At 43.1% G+C, this 18,833-nt stretch overlaps 1 protein-coding gene across 1 annotated transcript in view; it reads left to right on the top strand.

Annotated features, from left to right (window-relative positions):
- Positions 1-18,833, top strand: part of ca16b (carbonic anhydrase XVI b) — a 427,352-nt gene extending 408,519 nt beyond the window's left edge. Inside the window, 3 exon segments of the mRNA XM_084315656.1 lie at positions 6,057-6,199; positions 6,876-7,011; positions 15,779-18,833. Coding sequence (XP_084171782.1) covers positions 6,057-6,199; positions 6,876-7,011; positions 15,779-15,925 — 426 coding nt within the window. The 3' untranslated portion in view covers positions 15,926-18,833.

The raw sequence follows: 18,833 nt of genomic DNA, 5'->3' as shown, positions 1-18,833 counted from the left end.
ACCCCTGGGAAGACATTGAGAAGGACGTCTATCTGTATGTCATGTATGTTATGATGAATTTAAAATGGGGGACCCTGATGTAAACAAGACGAAAGTCTTTCTCTGGTCTGCATCCCCTTAACAATTGTATGTATTGAGCTGTACTGTACTGTACCCATTCTGCAATCTGTTAATAAAGTTTTCAATCAATCAATCAAACGTGTCCATGGAAATCTCACCACAAGATCTGCCATTCCTTAGCACAAGCATAAAACATAACTGCTATATAAATAAATCTGATTGATTGATTGATTGATTGATTGATTGATTGATTGTTATTTTAGGAATACAGTAATTTCCACAACTCTGACAGCCTGGTGGAAAGCCAACAAAATCACTGGTAACACACTAACCCCCTGTAAATACACCCCAATCTGGCACAACCCTGACTTTCAACTTGGCAAATCACCCATATACTTCCCAGCTTGGAAACAAAAAGGCATTACTCATCTTCACCACATCTTCACAGACAACAGCCTAATCACTTATCAAGATTTGACTGAAGGATACGGCATTGGGACAGACCAACACTTCCAATTTCTACAGCTGAAATCAATTTTGAAATCTAAAATTAACACTACACAGAATGATCTTGAACCACCTCCAATTATATTAGCAATGAATAACATCACAGAAGAAAATATTTTCAAAAATATACAAAGTACTGGCAAGCGCAGACACTACATTCCATCTCCCCTTCACAAAATGGGAACAGGACTTGGCTTTCTCTCCCAATGACATATCCTGGGAACAAATTTGCACCAACACATTCACAATGACTAACAACACTAACCTTCAATTAATCCAATATAAGGTACATATCACACAGCACAGGATGTTTCAAATGGGATTTTCTAGCACAGATGTATGCTCCCATTGCACCATCAACACCCCAGACAACTATTTCCATGCCACCTGGCTCTGCCCACCTGTTCAAGACTTCTGGAACTCCGTCATCAATACACTATCCCGGGTCATGAGCTGCAGCATTCCTCTCTCCCCCTCCCTCTGTCTACTCGGGGATACTACTGCTATCAATTTATTAGTCCAGAACACCAAACCCCTGCTTGTTTCCCTAGCTGTTGCCAAGAAAACTATCCTCTTAAACTGGAAGACAAGAAAAAATGTGAATACTGGGCAATGGTTGGGCCTTCTCTCAAATTACATATCACAGGAAACAATCTCAACCGTGGATCACATCGAAGTCTCACAATTTAATAACATCTGGGAATTGCTTGTGGATAATCTAGGCTCCTAATCACAGGAGATTGACCTGTGAGCCATCCACTCCTCCATAGCCCACCCTTCTCTCAATCCCCCTCCTCACCCCCTACTTTACTTTTAGTCCCCTCTCTGCCCCCCCCCCCCCTTTCCCTTGTCATGTGTATTCGTTTGATTGATTGATTGATTGAAAACTTTATTAACAGATTGCAGAATGGGTACAATACAGTACAGCTCAATACACACAATTGTTAAGGGGATGCAGACCAGAGAAAGACTTTCGTCTTGTTTACATCAGGGTCCCCCATTTTCAATTCATCAGGACATATATGACATACATGACATACAGATAGTCAGTACTGCTACATCTATACATTTATGACATACCAGATTTGCAAATACAGTACTGTTTGTGATACAGAAGGAGTCAAGAAAAGGGAGTATATACATTTGACGTAGAAACTGTACATTGGAGGAGGTTGGGTGGGGGGGGTTGGGTACGTTGGGACATTGACAACCATACTGGATAATTTACATTGGAGGTGGTTGGGGGGGGGGGGGCACACTGTATAAACAAGCAAAACTGTACATTGAGGGGGGGGGGGGGGAGACACTGTACAAACAAACAAAATTGTACATTGGACTATTGACAACCATACTAGGTAAATGACTGTACATTGGAGGGGGTTGGGTTAGGATATTTACAGGGGCCAGTGTTGAATTGCAGTCTCCCGTAGGTGTCCCTTGAGGGAGGTTTTGAAAGTGGGTAGTGATCCACATTCCTTTACAGCTTAACATCTGTTGTTTGTTGTCCTTCATTGTCCTTAGTTGTAATTTGTTTGTCAATGTCTAGTCTGAGTTCCCCCCCTCCAAGAGGGCAATGAAATGTCACTCTTTTTCTTATTTTACTACACTTTTTATTGAATTTTGCACTGTAAATAGTTAAAACGTATAATAAAGTAGTTGTCCCCCGAACAGGGGGACAACTCGGGGGGGGGGGGGGGGGTGGATGGAGTGCCCTCAAAAAAGGGCAAAAAATATATATATATAAGAATTCACATTATCGCCACCTTTTTTAAATAATGGCTTAACATTATGCAGTGGCAGTGAAAGGGTTAACAGGTTAACTGTCTGCAGTGTGGTAGTGAAAGGGTTAACCCTGTGTATTGTGGTAGTGAAAGGGTTAAGCTATTTTTTGGAAAAGCAGAATATAGAATATATGCTATTTATTAATCATTTCACAACTGCCTAGGAACAGCATGATCTTTTCAATTAGGCAATGTATTAGGTAGGTTGTGGGAGAGACAGCGGCTCGGGAGGTAGAGGTCTCGGAAGTTCCCGGTTAAATTCCCGCTCCGCCCACACTTAACCCCTAATTGCTCCCGATGAGCAGGTTGGCACCATGCATGGTTGCCTCCGCCGTCGGCTCTGATTATGTCCTCTTGAATTTGATGTTTTCTATGCAAAATATTTTTCATCAAAGTAACTAGTAACCTAATGATGGCTTCAGATAAATATAGTGGAGTAAAAAAGTACAATATTTCCTTTGAAATGTAGCTGAGTAAAAGTATAAAATTCCCTAAAATGAAAATACTCACGTAAAGTACAAGTAGCTTGAAATTGTACTTAAGTACAGTACATAAGTAAAAATACTTTTCCACCAGTGGTAGAATGACAAACGGTACCATTCATCTTTTTACACTAAAAGATGCGTTTGGAACTGGAGAGACTACTGTACACCCAAATTAGGTTTTAATTATGGGTCAGACCTCCTAGCGATGCTAGGATATAAAACTAATTTGGGTGTAAGAGCTCACACAAACATTATATGGCCTCATAAAGTTAGAGCCCCATTAATTGTCTATGGAGCAGCCCCAGATATTACATCCCAGTGACATCACAGATGATGACTCTCTTCAGGAGAGAGTGGTGTGTGTGTATCACAAATATGGACTGAACTGTCCTTGGGGCACAGGAAGAGTGACTTGTTAAAATAGGTGACGTTCTCCTCACAGTTTCCACCCATTGATGGCATGAAGCAAGGTTTCTGTATTCTGAAGGTTTAATCACCAATATGGCAGTAGACTCCTGGGCCCTCATTCATCAACGTGTCTTACGCACAGATTTGTGCTTACCCTGTGCGTACGATCATTTCTAAGCAAAGAGTGGGATTCATCAATTTCATCTTGAACTTGACTTTGTGCTTATGTGTACGCACAGCTCGGACCACACTTAGCTGACGCCCAGTGGTAGAATATATTATTACAACAAGGAAATGAGCTTCTGTGCATAATAACACTGGCATGTTCTGTATGAACCGTAGTTCATTATAGTTCATTGTAAAATAGCAACAGTAGTGTAATTATGGTCAAAACCCTATAAATAGCATTTGGAATAATAGATCTTTCTCTCAGAATGAATGCAGCATGGTTTATATAGCGTTATCGGAATATACGGGGTGTAGGCTACTGACTGACTGCGCGCCGCGTAGCTTGATTGATTGATTGATTGAAAAGTTTATTAACAGATTGCAGAATGGGTACAGTACAGTACAGCTCAGTACATACAATTGTTAAGGGGATGCAGACCAGAGAAAGACTTTCGTCTTGTTTACATCAGGGTCCCCCATTTTCAATTCATCATAAATCATAAAGCTCAACTCGTTATTATTTTGCGCACAGACCGCAGAAACACGGGAACGTTTTGATTATATTTAAAAGGCTTTACGTTAAACGAAACAAGTGGAATTTCGAAGCTGTAAGCAGAATACAAGTCATATGAACACCCACGATATAGTGTTCTTCCCCCTTTTTACTGTATAAGAAAGAATAGAAAACGCATTGCAATGACACCAGATAGTGGACAGACTATGTATATGATGGGATTCAAGTTCGCGTTTATGTTGATCATAGGCATGCTGTCAGAGTATGATATCTTAATCAAACATTCTAGAACATTTGTCGTCACAGATCATGTCCTAATAGAACATAGGCTATGGCATGGTCCATCGTGATATTGTGTGGACTGTTATTACTCTACCGGTACCACCCATTGTGACAACAGCCTTGTGAGTCCCGCACACAAACATGATGGAATTCAAGTTCATGTATTGAAAGGCAGGCTACATCATACATGCAGTGAGATTCATTGTTCTTGTATATGCTCTCGTATTATTGTTTATATAGGCTACCCAATACTGACATCAAAATAGATTGTAGTATGCCTCTAGAAATCATATGCAGCAGGTAGAAAATTGACGGGAGATCCATCGCGATTTGGAATAAAATTGAGGAGAACTTTAATCCCTGGGTATTAATCAAACAACACGGGAAAAGGCAGTCATATTCCAGCGCGGTCTTTAGTGTTTGCGCTGCCCAGGCAGCAATGGTTAATAGATATCATATCCGACATCACCGTAAGTGTACACGTCTGTCAGCCTGTCTTAACGAGTTGAGTTCTAACAAAGAACATATTACATGCTGGTATGCTGATAGAGTAAACTATTATATGAATATGATATGATATAAGGTATACACTGGTCCGTCGCATACACTGGTATGCGCAAGTTACTGTTGCATAATGTAGGCTATGGCTGCTATTATATGTAATCCATATAGGCTACCTAATAGTATATGATTTTTAGAGGCATCTATTTTGTTGTCGGTAATACCGACAACAAAATAGATGCCTCTAAAAATCATATAGCCAATCGAACACAACTAATAAAGGCATTCATATTACAGCACGGTTATAATGACACACAACCAACGCCAAACAGTGGTCAACGAACGGTCTTTATTAGTATTTTGAGCTGTCCAGGCAGAATGGCAGCAATGGACTTAGGGAGCCGTTGATATCTGACATCACCGTTTACAAGTCCGCCTTTTATTTATCCCATAATACGCGATAGTGTCTTCTTGGTTCGACAGCAGTGAACAATCTCCGTGGAGTTTCTCAGAGTTCTGCTCGGGTCAGTCCATTATTTCACATCCCATGGGGGGTGTTTCCTCACTTTCATGACCATAATGGATAATCATGCACGAGCATTGACGGTAGAACAAAGTGGTATTCATCAACACGGAGGAGCATAGGACCTGTGTACGCACGGTTGATGAATCCCGATTTTCCTGTGCGTACACTGATTCGACATTCTGTGCTTACGTGTGGAAATAGAACATATTCTACGCACACGTTGATGAATGAGGGCCCTGGGGCTGACCTGGGACCAGCGTTCTAAAGGACCAATCAGTGGGTTAATGAGTAGAATCCTGGTCCCAGTGCTTGTCAAGATTTCAAGATGCAAGGGTTTTATTGGTCACATACATACACAAGACATGCAGTGAAATGTAGGTGGCCATGCCCGCCTGGATTGTGCAAAAATACAAACAATAAATAATGAAAATAGAAAAAGTAAAAAGTAATAAGATTAAAATACAGTACTAAACGTAAAAGTAATACTATACAAATATACAGTGGATTTAGAATATAAAATATGTGCAAAGATGTATACAGTAGTTTTTTTCTTTTGTAGTGTATTATGTATGTATGGGTATGTGAGGATGTGTTGTGTGTGCGTGTGTATTAATTTGTGCTTGTGTGTAGAGAGATCAGTGTTGAGTGTTCTGATGGCCTGAGGGAAGAAGCTGAGTCTGCAACGTTGCTGTTTTCCCCTCGTGTAACTTCAGCCTGAGAAGTTGAAACGTCATCTATATCTCATTCTCTAGACACAGAACACATTATAGGTAGTTTTATTTATGCATTCTTTTGTGTGTAACACCCTCCCCCCGCTGTGACAGGATGACTATGTTTTGGAGGTGAGACACTTCCAGTGCCCTAAGTGGCCCAACCCAGATGCCCCTCTCAGCAGCACCTTTGAGCTCATCAACGTCATCAAGGAGGAGGCTATGAGCCGCGACGGCCCCACCATAGTGCATGACGAGTAAGTGTGTGTGTGTGGGTGCATGCATGTGTATTAGCATTCATTTTTATTCAAATGTGTAGTGGGTGCATGTATGTGTATTAGCATTTGCCATTCATATATTCATATATATATATTTATATCACGATATGTGTTTGTTTGCAAAAAGGAATCCAATTGCTGTCCATCGCATTGAGCTGCAGGACGATACAAAGTGTGACATAAAACCAAGACCAAGATCTGATTTTGAGAGGGATTTGAGTTTGCCGTTCATTTAGGTGCCAGAATGGTGCGCAGCGTTAACCTTGCACAATGTCACGTCAGTCAGATAACACACGGCCCTGAGCAGTTGCCTGTGGGGGTTCATCCACGTGTTCCGTGCAGCTAGAAGCAGAACTAGAAAACCACTGGGTATTCTCATGTGGAGTCCATAGCAAGAGCACTGCAGGGGTGTACAAAATGTATTGGTGATGAGGTTATACACAATATGTCATCAGAAATGTATTGTTTTAACTTACTGGTTGATCTGTACAACTGATTATGAGTACTTCCTCACATTTCTATATTAGGGGGTAGTTAAAAACACATCTGACACACAACTGATTCAGAGTGTTTTCTTACAGGTAGTTGACCCAACACTACTTCCTAACCGGTATTATTAGGAGGTAGTTGATTTTGTGGTTTTGTGTACTTCCAGGTATGGAGCAGTATCAGCAGGGATGCTGTGTGCCCTCACCACCCTGTCCCAACAGCTGGAGAACGAGGGGGCGGTCGATGTCTATCAAGTGGCTAAGATGATCAATCTGATGAGACCAGGGGTCTTCACTGATATAGTGAGTGCACTTCTAAACTGATATAGTAGTTTCAAGTTTGTTTTTATTTGTCACATATAAGGTACATGTACATTACAGTGAAATGATTGGTTCTGTATGAGCCCCTGAGCATGTGCTTCATACTGTAAAAAAGTAAGTAAAAGAGGAATAACACTATACAATAGGCTTGGGCGGTATGACGGTATTACGGTATACCAGGGTATTTAGAAATCCCGACGGTATTGAAAATCAATACTGTCAAAATCACAGATGCGTTTCAGTTTCTATTACATGGCATTGGTTGTAGTGCACACACAGCACGCGCCAGCAGAGGGCGAGACCACTCCTCACTAGTGGAGCGAGCACACGCAGAGCTGGTTGTCTACACACAGGAGGACGCAAACGATAGGGGAAAACCCGCTTCAGTGGTGGAAATTAAATGAGACACGCTTACCGTTGCTGGTGCTGCGGGCTAACTGGCTATTCTGAGAGCTAACTGTTGTGTATGTCGATCACAACGGTGTTCACGCTTTACGGTAATGTTGCGACAGTGCTGTGAAAATACCGTAAAGCGTTGTGGTAACGAGAGTTGATGTGTGTGTTGTTGTGCACTGGTGGAGCAAGCAAATAAACGGTAAAACGTTATGTCGCAGTCCGGTGCGTTTTTGAATACACAATACTAACGTTACTAGTACTAGGGTGCTGCAGGCTAACTGGCTACCGTTCTGAGAGCTAACGATAGTAGCACTAGGATGCTGCGGGCTTCTGGCTACATTCTGAGAGCTAACGATAGTAGCACTAGGATGCTGCAGGCTTCTGGCTACCTTCTGAGAGCTAACGATAGTAGCACTAGGATGCTGCGGGCTAACTCGCCATCGTTCCGTGATTTGTTTACTTGGTAAAACGGGTTGCCCCCCCCCCCGCTGATGAAAATGAAAGTCATACCGTCATATACCGTATACCAGGGTATTATGTCAGCAAGGTGTGACGGTATGAAAAAAATGATACCGCCCAAGCCTACTATACAATATACAAACTAAAGTACAACCTAAGTACAATGAAGTAAAAATGCAGACAATGAGGTGGGAAATGCAGACAATGAGTACAAAAACTTGTTTTAAGGCAAGGTGAAAATGCAAATGAGGTATGAATGTAGTGAAAACATATTTAATAAATAGATAAATGTAGTGTTAAAGTGTCTAAAGTGAGTGTTAAGGTGAGTGTTTGTTTAAAGTGAGTGTGTGCATGTGGATGTGTGTGCAATGAATGTGGGTGGATGGGTTGATGTTACATAATCATTGAGCGTCCTGATGGCCTGGGATAGAAGCTCCTTCACTCCTAAACTGATATAGTGAGTTCACTTATAAACAACTATAAACTGACATAGTGAGTTCACTTATAAACTGACAGTGAGTTCACTTATAAACTGAAATAGTTAGTTAACTTATGTCTTAGAGTTAATTTATTAACTGACTTTGTGAGTTAACTATAAACTGACAGTGAGTTAACTGTTAGATTGATAAAGTGAGTTCACTTCTAAACTGATATAGTGAGTTCACTTCTAAACTGACATAGTGTGTGCACTTATACACTTACAGTGAGTACACTTGTGAACTGAAAATGTATTGCTAAGGCACTAAGAAGCTCGTTCAGCCACAGACTCATTCCCCCCCGACACTCAACTAACCGCCTCGGACAGTCCTTCATACCAGCGGCCATCAGGCTCCACAACAGTGGGCAGCGACTAGCAGCCTCCAGGCTCCACAACAGTGGGCAGCGACTAGCAGCCTCCAGGCTCCACAACAGGGGGCAGCGACAGCGACTGCTACCAGACATTGACCTGGGACTTATAGGAACCCAAGGAGGACAACCTACACTACCTTAGGCTTACTGCACCTTAGGTGGATACTGTGATACTGTGAATAATGTATATTCAGTGGATACTGTGAATAATGTATACTCAGTAGATAGTAAATTATAACACTACCTTAGGCATACTGCACCTTATGTGGCACTGTGAATAATGTGAATATTTCTTCAGCTAGTCAGATAGTAAATTATATTGACCATATTGACCAAATTGTTTACACTGCCTGTGTTGTTTTTACTACCTGTACACTGTGTTGTTTTTACTACCTGTACCCCCCCCCCCCCCCCATGCTGCTATGATGCCTGAATTTCCCCAAGGGGATCAATAAAGGAATATCTTATCTTATCTTACTAGCTGTGATGTTATAGCTCAGATTGCTTGATCGAAGCTAACTCTTGTATAAAGTGAGTTCACTGCTGAAGTAGTCAGCCCACGTTACCCAACTTCTTAGAGAGCTGCACTGGCTTCCCATTGCCGCACGAATCCGCTTCAAGGTCCTTGACATGGCATATCGTGCAGCGAAGGGAACGGCTCCCTCCTGCCTCCGGTCAATGGTCTCTAACTACACCCCCTCAAGACCCTTACGCTCTGCATCTTCTGGCCACCTCGGACCCACTTCTATCCGAGCTGCGGGGGGGCATCAAAGCGAAGCAGGCTATTCTCTGTCCTCGCTCGACAATGGTGGAATTAACTTCGACTAAAACATACTTCTTTAATCAATATCTGAAATGTGGGAAAAAACTACTAACATTCATACTGTCTTTTACTAGTATGTACTAAATCTACCTTGTCTATATTATTACCTACTATGCTAATATGTCTTTACTACTAGGCACTCAAGTCTGTAGCACAAGTTTAACGAACAATGTTACTTACCCTTAGATGCCAGAGTTGCACTCTTCCTGCTGACCTGTAACTTGTGAGTCAACTAAACGACTAAATGTAAATGAGTGGCAAATACCGTATTGTACGTTTAGAACTTGATATTAATTATTCATCGGCGGCCCAGAACACAGAAACGGCCGGGCCCCTGAGGAAGTCCAATGAATGGGGCCCTCCCAAAAACCTGCTTAACTCACATCAACACGTGCGTGTGTGCGTTGTTACCAGTGTTGGGACTAACGCGTTACAAAGTAACGTGTTACAGTAACTGTTGTGAAGGATCAGATTAAACCGAATATGTATATTTATTTATATATATATATTTAATTGTATTTGTATATCGTTTGATATCCCCTGTATATTCCTTGTACAATATGCACTGAATATCCCTTTAGTCTACTAAACAGCCCATAATAGTTTCATTCTACCATTGGACGAGAACCTGGCGCCAGGTTGCCATACCCCTAGGTCCAAGTTCAATCGTGCCGCCTAACATGTCGTGGCAAGCCCCGGTTCCGCGCAGGAATATGTCGGGCGAAATACGAATGGTACTATTTGTTCATAGCGCATATATATATGGCGCAAGTAAAGTAGAACTTTCTTTTAGTCCAGTTCTTTACCCTCCAACAGAGTGACAGACGCAGAAGCCTCCCCACGACGCACGTGCGGTGTAGTAAGGCCTACTTGGCCCAGAATAAGCATTGAGATATCGTGTAGATTAATAGTTGAATAGTCATAGTTTGGCACTATACCGTCGAGTTGGACGTATTCTATTAAGCTAATAATAGTCTATTTATGTATGGTGCATCGTTCGGTTAGAGTTCTAAAGTTATCAGTACCCCCATCGTTCCTGACGTTATCTGGACGCTTAACCAGGCTGGGCAGACCCCTAGTGGTGCTTGCATCCGAGGAGCTCCGGGCCAAGAGCGACTGGACCTGTATATTGGATTACTCTACCCGGACGACGGCGAGCCTTCCACGGCTTGGATTATGCTTTGGGTGCTTTGATTATTCCATGGATAAAGGCCAACACTGCGGAGTGTTGGAACTACCCCCCGGAGAGGACTCCAGGTGAGACGGCGCTCTACACCAGTGAGGTCGCCTCACGTCTCTCCGTTGTGGACCGGCAGCTACCGTCCACAGAGGGTCCAGCTGTATTCGTCTGCGGACCGAGGTTCTGTGGGCACCGTGTCCAAGACTTTGGATTCTCCCAAGACACCGTCGGCCAGATGGGATACCGCCAGCGGCTTCTCTAACCCCCCCCCTCCTACTGTCTTACAACCAGCGGGACCCCCCCCCCCTTAGTGTATCCAGCTATAATCATTTAAGTACCATCGCTATCGTTTCCTAAATATTCCAGGTTGTATACTTACTCCCTGCGTAACCAGAGATTGGACATTCAATGTTGATTTACCTACGAATACTCATTTGCCATAAAAGTGCATATTTCATATTTCAAATCATAAATGTAATTAAGTGATCGTTGTATACACCTTTTGCTGTATTAAACCTTCGATTTGGTACATTTGTGTGGATTCGTTTCATCAGGTGGGAAAGTGTTCATCATACTTATATCACGTACTGGATGGCCAGAAGTTAAAGTACAAGAGGTAGTGGTATTAAATATCATATCTAACAATACAGTCAGGGAATTGTACCCCTCAGTTACAGTAACGAAGTAACTTTTGGCGATAACTAGTACTCTAACCCATTACTTTTGAAATTCAGTAACGCTACTTACGTTACTGAATGGTTCGTCACTGCGTTATTTGCGTTATATACGGCGTAGATTGATAGCGAGCGGTAGTGATTATTATTATTATTATCCTCATATCCTGTCTGCCTGGCTGCGGGGAAACGCTATGCTGGGGGCGTGTTTTGTTTACTATTCTATTCCTGATCCTGACTGATAATGGCAGCGCCCAGGCAGCTACTCGCGTATTTCTCTTTTGTCGAGCGAAAAGAAAATAACGTTTTAGTTATGTCATTTGTGTTTTGGCTCAAAGATACTGGAGTCTAACGTTAACTACCAGGACTCATCCAAATCCACTCGCCACCCGCGTAGAATGATACGAGGCGACACACAGCAAATGGGACGGAAAACTTTTTTCAACTACTTGGAGAGAGAATATACAGTACAACATGGAAATGAGATAAAGAAAATGTTTAAGGGGCTGCTGGACTAACTTTACATCTCGACAGACACTGGTGAGTGCAGTGATGTGAATGTAAATGAATGGAAACTCAAGTTGATCAACGCATTTTGACTACAAATCTGCCAGGGAATCTCATCAATACTAATCAAACAATATAAATATAGTCCTTTCATGCACAATTGATATCCTAACTATTATAACGTTGCAATGCACAATTGATATCTTAAACAACGTTGCAAGACTGTTATAATGAAACACTCCGGCGACAGATATCAAGGCTGTTCCTCAAGCACTTATTTTCAACCTAGAACCTAAACGTGCATGCGCGCAACCTAAACGTGCATGCGCGCAACCTAAACGTGCCTGCGCTCAACCTCCCAGAGCAATTAGGCACGGTGCATTTCTTATTACGTCGGGACATTTGTGTTTGTGTCAGATTTGTGTTTGTATCTAGACCACATTGCTTAGCAGAGTTCAGTGATGTGAATGGAAACTGTCAAGTTGATCAACCGATTTTGAGTATCTGTATCTGGCTGCATGGGAGCAATTTTTTTCTTCTTCAAGTAACTAAATTGTTACTTTTCACAGTAACGCATTACTTTTGGGTGTAAGTAACTAGTAACGTAACGGAGTTACTTTTGAAATGAGTAACTAGTAAAGTAACTGAGTTACTATTTTTCAGTAACTAGCACAACACTGGTTGTTACTTACACTACCCTTAGCTGCCAGAGTTGTACCCTTCCTTCCTTTTGGATAAAAGCGTCCTGTTAGGGATTTCCTATCCCTCGTGAATTCTTAATTGATATAGTTGTGGACCAGTCGGCCGAAAGACGAAGCGGAAGACAGAGTATTTACATTACATTTACATTACATTTTACATTTAGTCATTTAGCTGACGCTTTTATCCAAAGCGACTTACAAGTTCTGTACGACAAGACAGCAAGAAGGGTACAACTCTATCAGCTGAGTAACAATGTTCATCAAGTGTTGCGTGTTACAGTGTAGGTTAGTTTATTAGGACAAGTGCATGACAGTAAGGTTAGTCAGGGTTAGATTTTTTTTTTTTTTTTAATCATTTCAGATAATGGTTGAAGAAGTGAGTCTTTAGTCGACGGCGAAAGATTGGACGGGATTCGGCTGTCCTAACTGGGATGGGTAGTTCATTCCACCATTGTGGGGCAAGGACTGAGAATAGGCGGCTTCTCTTTGATGACCCTCCGGGAGCTTGGATAGGAGTAGGTCTGAGGCGGCCAGAAGATGCAGAGCGTAGGGGTCTTGAGGGTGTGTAGTTAGAGACCATTGACCGGAGGTAGGCGGGAGCGGTTCCCTTTGCTGCACGGTATGCTAGGTCGAGGGCCTTGAAGCGGATACGTGCAGCAATGGGGAGCCAGTGCAGGTCCCTAAGAAGTGGGGTGACATGGGCCGACTTCGGTAGGTTTGATATCAGGCGGGCCGCTGCGTTTTGAATGAGTTGAAGAGGCTTGGTGGCAGTGGCCGGGAGGCCAGCTAGCAGTGCGTTGCAGTAGTCGAGGCGGGAGATGACTGTTGATTGGATGAGGAGTTGGGTGGCTTCTTTTGTCAGGAAGGGGCGTATCCTTCTGACGTTGCTCAGGAGGAATCTGCAGGTTCTGGTTGTCGCTGCGATGTGAGCAGAGAAGTTCAACTGGTCGTCGAGGACAACACCAAGGTTCTTGGCGGTCGGGGACGCGGTCACAGCTGCATTCTCGACTGTGATGGAGAGGTCGGTCAGGGGGGAGGATTTGGCCGGCAGGTGGAGCAATTCTGTTTTGCTTAGGTTCAGTTTGAGGTGGTTGGTCGTCATCCAGGCGGAGATGTCGGACAGACAGGCCGAGATCCGCTCAGAGACGTGGATATCTGAGGGAGGGAAGGAGAGGAAGAGTTGAGTATCATCGGCATAACAATGATATGAGAAGCCATGAGACGTGATAATGTTACCCAGTGATTTAGTGTAGAGGGAGAAGAGAAGGGGTCCTAGGACCGAGCCCTGGGGGACACCCGTCCGGAGGGGGCGGGTGGCCGACAGAGTCCCTCTCCATGACACTTGGTAGGAGCGGTCGTTGAGGTATGATGTCAGCCATGTCAGCGCAGATCCAGCCACTCCCATTCCTGCGAGGGCCGCGAGGAGGATCTGATGGTTGACTGTGTCGAAGGCTGCAGATAGATCTAGGAGAATCAGGACAGAGGAGAGGCCTTTCGCTTTTGCTAAGTGAAGTGCCTCTGTGACCGCAATGAGGGCCGTTTCTGTGGAGTGGCCAGTCCGGAAGCCAGACTGATTGGGGTCTAGGAGGTCATTCTGTAAGAGATAAGCAGTAAGTTGGTTGGATACAGCACGTTCAAGTGTTTTAGAAGGAAAGGAGAGAAGAGAGACAGGACGATAGTTGGCTATGACGGTGGGGTTCAGGGTTGGTTTTTTTATGAGGGGCGTGACTCTGGCTTGTTTTAGGGAGGTGGGGACCACCCCCGAGTTGAGTGAGGAGTTGATGGTTGCAGTTAGGAATGGGAGGATGTCCGGTGCTATGGTCTGGAGGAGTGGGGAGGGTAGCCGGTCCAGCTGGCATGTAGTCGGACGGTTCGACGTTACCAGTGTCAGGGTCTCGGCTTCTGTAATGGGAGAGAAAGATGACAGAGTGAAGGATGAGGTTCTCGATTCAGCGTTTGGAATGGGTGGGGGTTGGGAGAAGGAGCTGCGGATGTTCTCCACTTTTTCCTCAAAGAAGATCGCAAAGTCTTCGGCAGAAAAAGATGAGGGAGGAGGGGGTGGGGGGGGAGTGAGGAGGGAGGACATGGTAGCATGCAGTTTGCGAAGATTCTTGGCAGAGGCCTCGATCCTATGGTGAAAGAAAGAAGCTTTGGCATTAGTAATGGTTTTGGAGAATGTTAACAAGAGGTTGTGATATGTGTCGATGTCAGCAGTGAGGCGTGATTTTCTATACTTCCTCTCAGCCGCTCTCAGGACCTGTCTTTGTTCTCTCACTGCATCCGTCAGCCATGGACTGGGTGGGGAACGGCGGGCAGGTTTCTCAACGAGGGGACAGAGCTTGTCAAAGGAGGTTGCAAGGGCTGAGAGGAGGGTGGAGGTTGCCATCTCTGTGGGGAGAGCAGAGAAGGTGTCACTCAAAGGTAGAGCGGATATTATGTCAGAGGAGAGGGTGGAGGGGGATAGGGAGGCCAGGTTACGTCTGAGTGACTCTGAGTGACTCAAACGGAGCTTTTATTCACAGAGAAGAAGGACAGTTACCCCGCGCGGGCACATCATCTCACAGCACCAGTAGAGGACGAAAGAAGGCAGAATATCCATATTACATGTCATTTTATACATACAGAGAGGAGGGGAGGAGTGTGTGAGTGTGTGTGTGTGTGTGTGTGTACTTGGTCAGAAGAAGGGGGGCTAATTGGTTCCAGATGGAGAAACCCCTAGTCTCTGAACAACATCTCCATAACTCAAAGGCGTGACAGCTTGTGCGCGTGTGTACGTGAGTGTGTGTGCGTGTGCACGTGAGTGTGTGTGCGTGTGCGCGTGCATGTGTGTGAGGAGGGAGCCGGCCCTGTGTGTGGAAGGAGCCTTCAGCCAGAGGTCATCAGGTCACGCCACATGCACACAGAGAGAGCAGGGTGCAGCCTACAGCCTAAGCACAGATATAAGATATTACCAGGCATCAATGAACTAATCTATCAGTCCGCTAAATGACTAAATGTGAATGTGATGTGTCATGAGAAAATAAGAGTCAGTTGCGAGTGGATCAGAGGGAAAATATTTCTCCAATGTGTTTAGAGAAATGTATAGTTATAATTTAGTCTCATCTGAAAAGATGTTGACCTATTTATTAATTTATTTGTGTGTGTGTGTGTGTCTCTCCAGGAACAGTACCAGTACCTTTACACGTCCATGCTGAGCCTGGTGGGGTCCAGCGAGTGTGTGATGAGCCCCATGTACCTGGACGCTAACGGGGACGTGGTGATCGTGGACGAGTCGGATCCGGCCGAGAGCATGGAGTCACTGGTTTAAGGACATTTATCCTCCTCCCGTAAAACACGCACTTAATTCGTACAAATCCTTGAGAAACTTTTTTTTTGGGAAAAGAAAAACGTTCCTGAGGCCTTTTTTGCCAGACTATAATGGTTAAAATGAACAACCTTATTATGACTTTTTTTTTTACACTAAAAAAAGAAAAAAGAAAAAAAATGTTTTTTTTGATATTTATTTTTGGTCTTTTCTTTTTTGTTTGTTTTTTTTGTCTTAAATGTTAATCCTGCTGAGCATTTGCACCTGTTGTTTGAGTTGACATGAGGACGAAGCCGCCCTGTCCGGTTTGGTTTGCACTATGCTATCAGTGTTACTGCCTATGACTCCTCCTGGCTACAGTCTACAACACGCGTTGTGAGGGGACTCCTGAAGACCCAGACGAAATCAGGCTTCTCACTCCGATACATGTCTCCAGTCCATATACAACTCATCTTTACAACCCAGCATGCATTCCATCACGTCGTCATCCAGTCAACACTAACTTATTCCAGGCAAACCCGCCCAGAACGGGTACACTTTTATTACTATCTTTAGAGCGACGATGTTGTTGTTGTTGTGTTTTCTTTTCTTTCTTGCGTAATATTCCTATACTATCCAAATATCTCATTGCTATTTTTGTTAGAATGAACCCATGGGTTTGTTTTGTGTTGAAGTGGTGTTTCAAACATCTAATGTGAACATTTATTGCTTTATATGGGGATTTTCTTTTGTAGTATACTTATTACTATATCCAATATCAACCAATATTATATATATTTTTTTGATAATTCTTATTTGTCCATTTGGCCTTGTGCAGATTGATATTTTTGGAAACGCTTGTAATGAACAGTCCAACAAGGCTCTATTTACTTAGTTTTTCCAACATGTGAAATACAACATTGTCAAACACATCCTTTATCTTTTACCTCATGTATTAAGTTATGTCCTTATTATTCACACAATAATATATTGTTTGGAGCAGAAATGCTTTATTTGTAGCCAAAGATGTGGTTCCAAATTGCAACCCCCCCCCCTAATCCTGAGGTCCTGATGTTTGAGATGAAATTGTTAGATTTTTACAAAGGACTGTCCTTCACTAAAGACATTCTTAGTCGACTAATGATTAGTAAACAACTAATCGATTAGTTGATTTAATCAACATGTGTAAATATGTTTCCCCACGTGCAGAAGGACCTCTTTAAATCCACCTCTTCACCTATACATACTTCTTCAAAAGTCCAGTTATTATTTTTTTTTATCCACTTTTTCTCCCATTTTTCTATATTTTCTCCCATCCCAATTTCGTATCATCCAATTCAACCCTCCCCTGTCACGAACGCTGTTTCTTGCCTCCCACAAGCCGGCTGCAATGTGGACTAAGTCATACATAGCACAAGTCCCCTCCGGTACTTGAGGTAACAGCAGTCGCATCTTTTCACCTGCGCAGCTCGATCTCTCAGTGGCGAGGAGTAACGCGTGGGAGGCTCACGCTGCCCCCGACACTTCCTGATTCTACTGCGCAGGCGCACCAACCGACTTGTAGGAGTCGCTTGTTCACAACGTTCGATCCCCACCCTTCAGTTTCCCTCCCCGTAATACGGCCAATGTGTATTACTGCGGACGACCAGCTAAACTGAAAACAATGTGGAGAGCTGGATTCGAACACGCGAATCCTAGCGTCTCCACACTGGTGGCGAGTGCCTTGCCCACTACACCACCTAGCCGCCCAAAGTCCAGTTATTATTATTATTAGTATACGTGTGACGATACTTTTTCATGACATAATTCAATCAGCATGAAAAAAAGAAATCGAAAAAAAAAAAAACTAATCAACAAACAAAATTCTTGGTAGACTGATGACTTATGTGGGGGAAGTCCTAATCATATGACGGCGCGTTAAGATTGTGTTCCAGTTTCAAGGAGTCTCATATTTAATAACACGGAATTAAGCAAGCTTTCTGTTCTTGTCAGCTCAGGAACTCAACCGTAGATGGTTATAGAGAACGCCACCTCAGTCAGATATCAAGATCCAAATCCAGACTGTGAAAAGTTATTTTCATCTGGGCTGAATATGCTATTTCCTGTTTCTTTAAATATAGCCCCCCGTTCAACGTGAAATGGTCCCCTTCACAGATTCCCACATACTGATTCACGCAGTGTATTATATGCTGATGTTTCTCCTCATGCCCTCTTCTCTTGTCAAAGAGGAGGTTCCTAAATGAAGTTAAATTCTCCAACATTTGGAGAAAAAAAATCCATCTTTTTGTTTATCATTTGTCTCGATAGGAAAAACTGTCCTTGGCAGCAGCTGATTTTTGATTGTCGCTTTTTATCGAGCTCTTTAACTTCTTAACTGTTTGATATTTCTACTTTCGTTTACAACATGAGTGCAATTGTTTCTGTTTTCGAAGCCATGCCCGCGTTTAATTTTTCGAGGACCGATCTCCTTCGGATTCGATGTTGTTCTTTGTGATCATAGAATTTTTTATATTTTCATACAAAGCGTTTTGGTTCGTGAAGTGGCCCTATTGTAATATAGGCTGTACCTTTTTAAAAGAAAGTTTAACACTCAAGTCTCCATAGTTAGCCAATGCAGTCTTACACTAAATAATTTCCGCTCTATCGAGGTTCAACACTGGTATTAACTCCCAGACTATGCCGACGTTTTCACAATGAAAAAGAGGGAGCCTCTGTTTGCCTCAGTCCATCTCAGCCAGGCCGGCCGTCGTTTTGTAACCTGACAATGAAGAATAACGAGTTTTTTTGTCCACTTATTATATTACATGCTTACCGTATATGATAGTATCATAGTGTTGTATTTCTATGATACTGTGATATATACTAGTGTAATAGTGTTATTTCATATTGTATTGCTATACATTAAATAAAGTATGGGTTTTGATGTACTGCA

Source organism: Notolepis coatsorum, assembly GCF_963971535.1.
Source record: "Notolepis coatsorum genome assembly, chromosome: 6".
In the NCBI taxonomy this organism is placed as follows: domain Eukaryota; kingdom Metazoa; phylum Chordata; class Actinopteri; order Aulopiformes; family Paralepididae; genus Notolepis; species Notolepis coatsorum.
The sequence above is the reverse complement of the archived record's forward strand: the minus strand, read 5'-3'. Positions and strand labels throughout refer to the sequence as shown.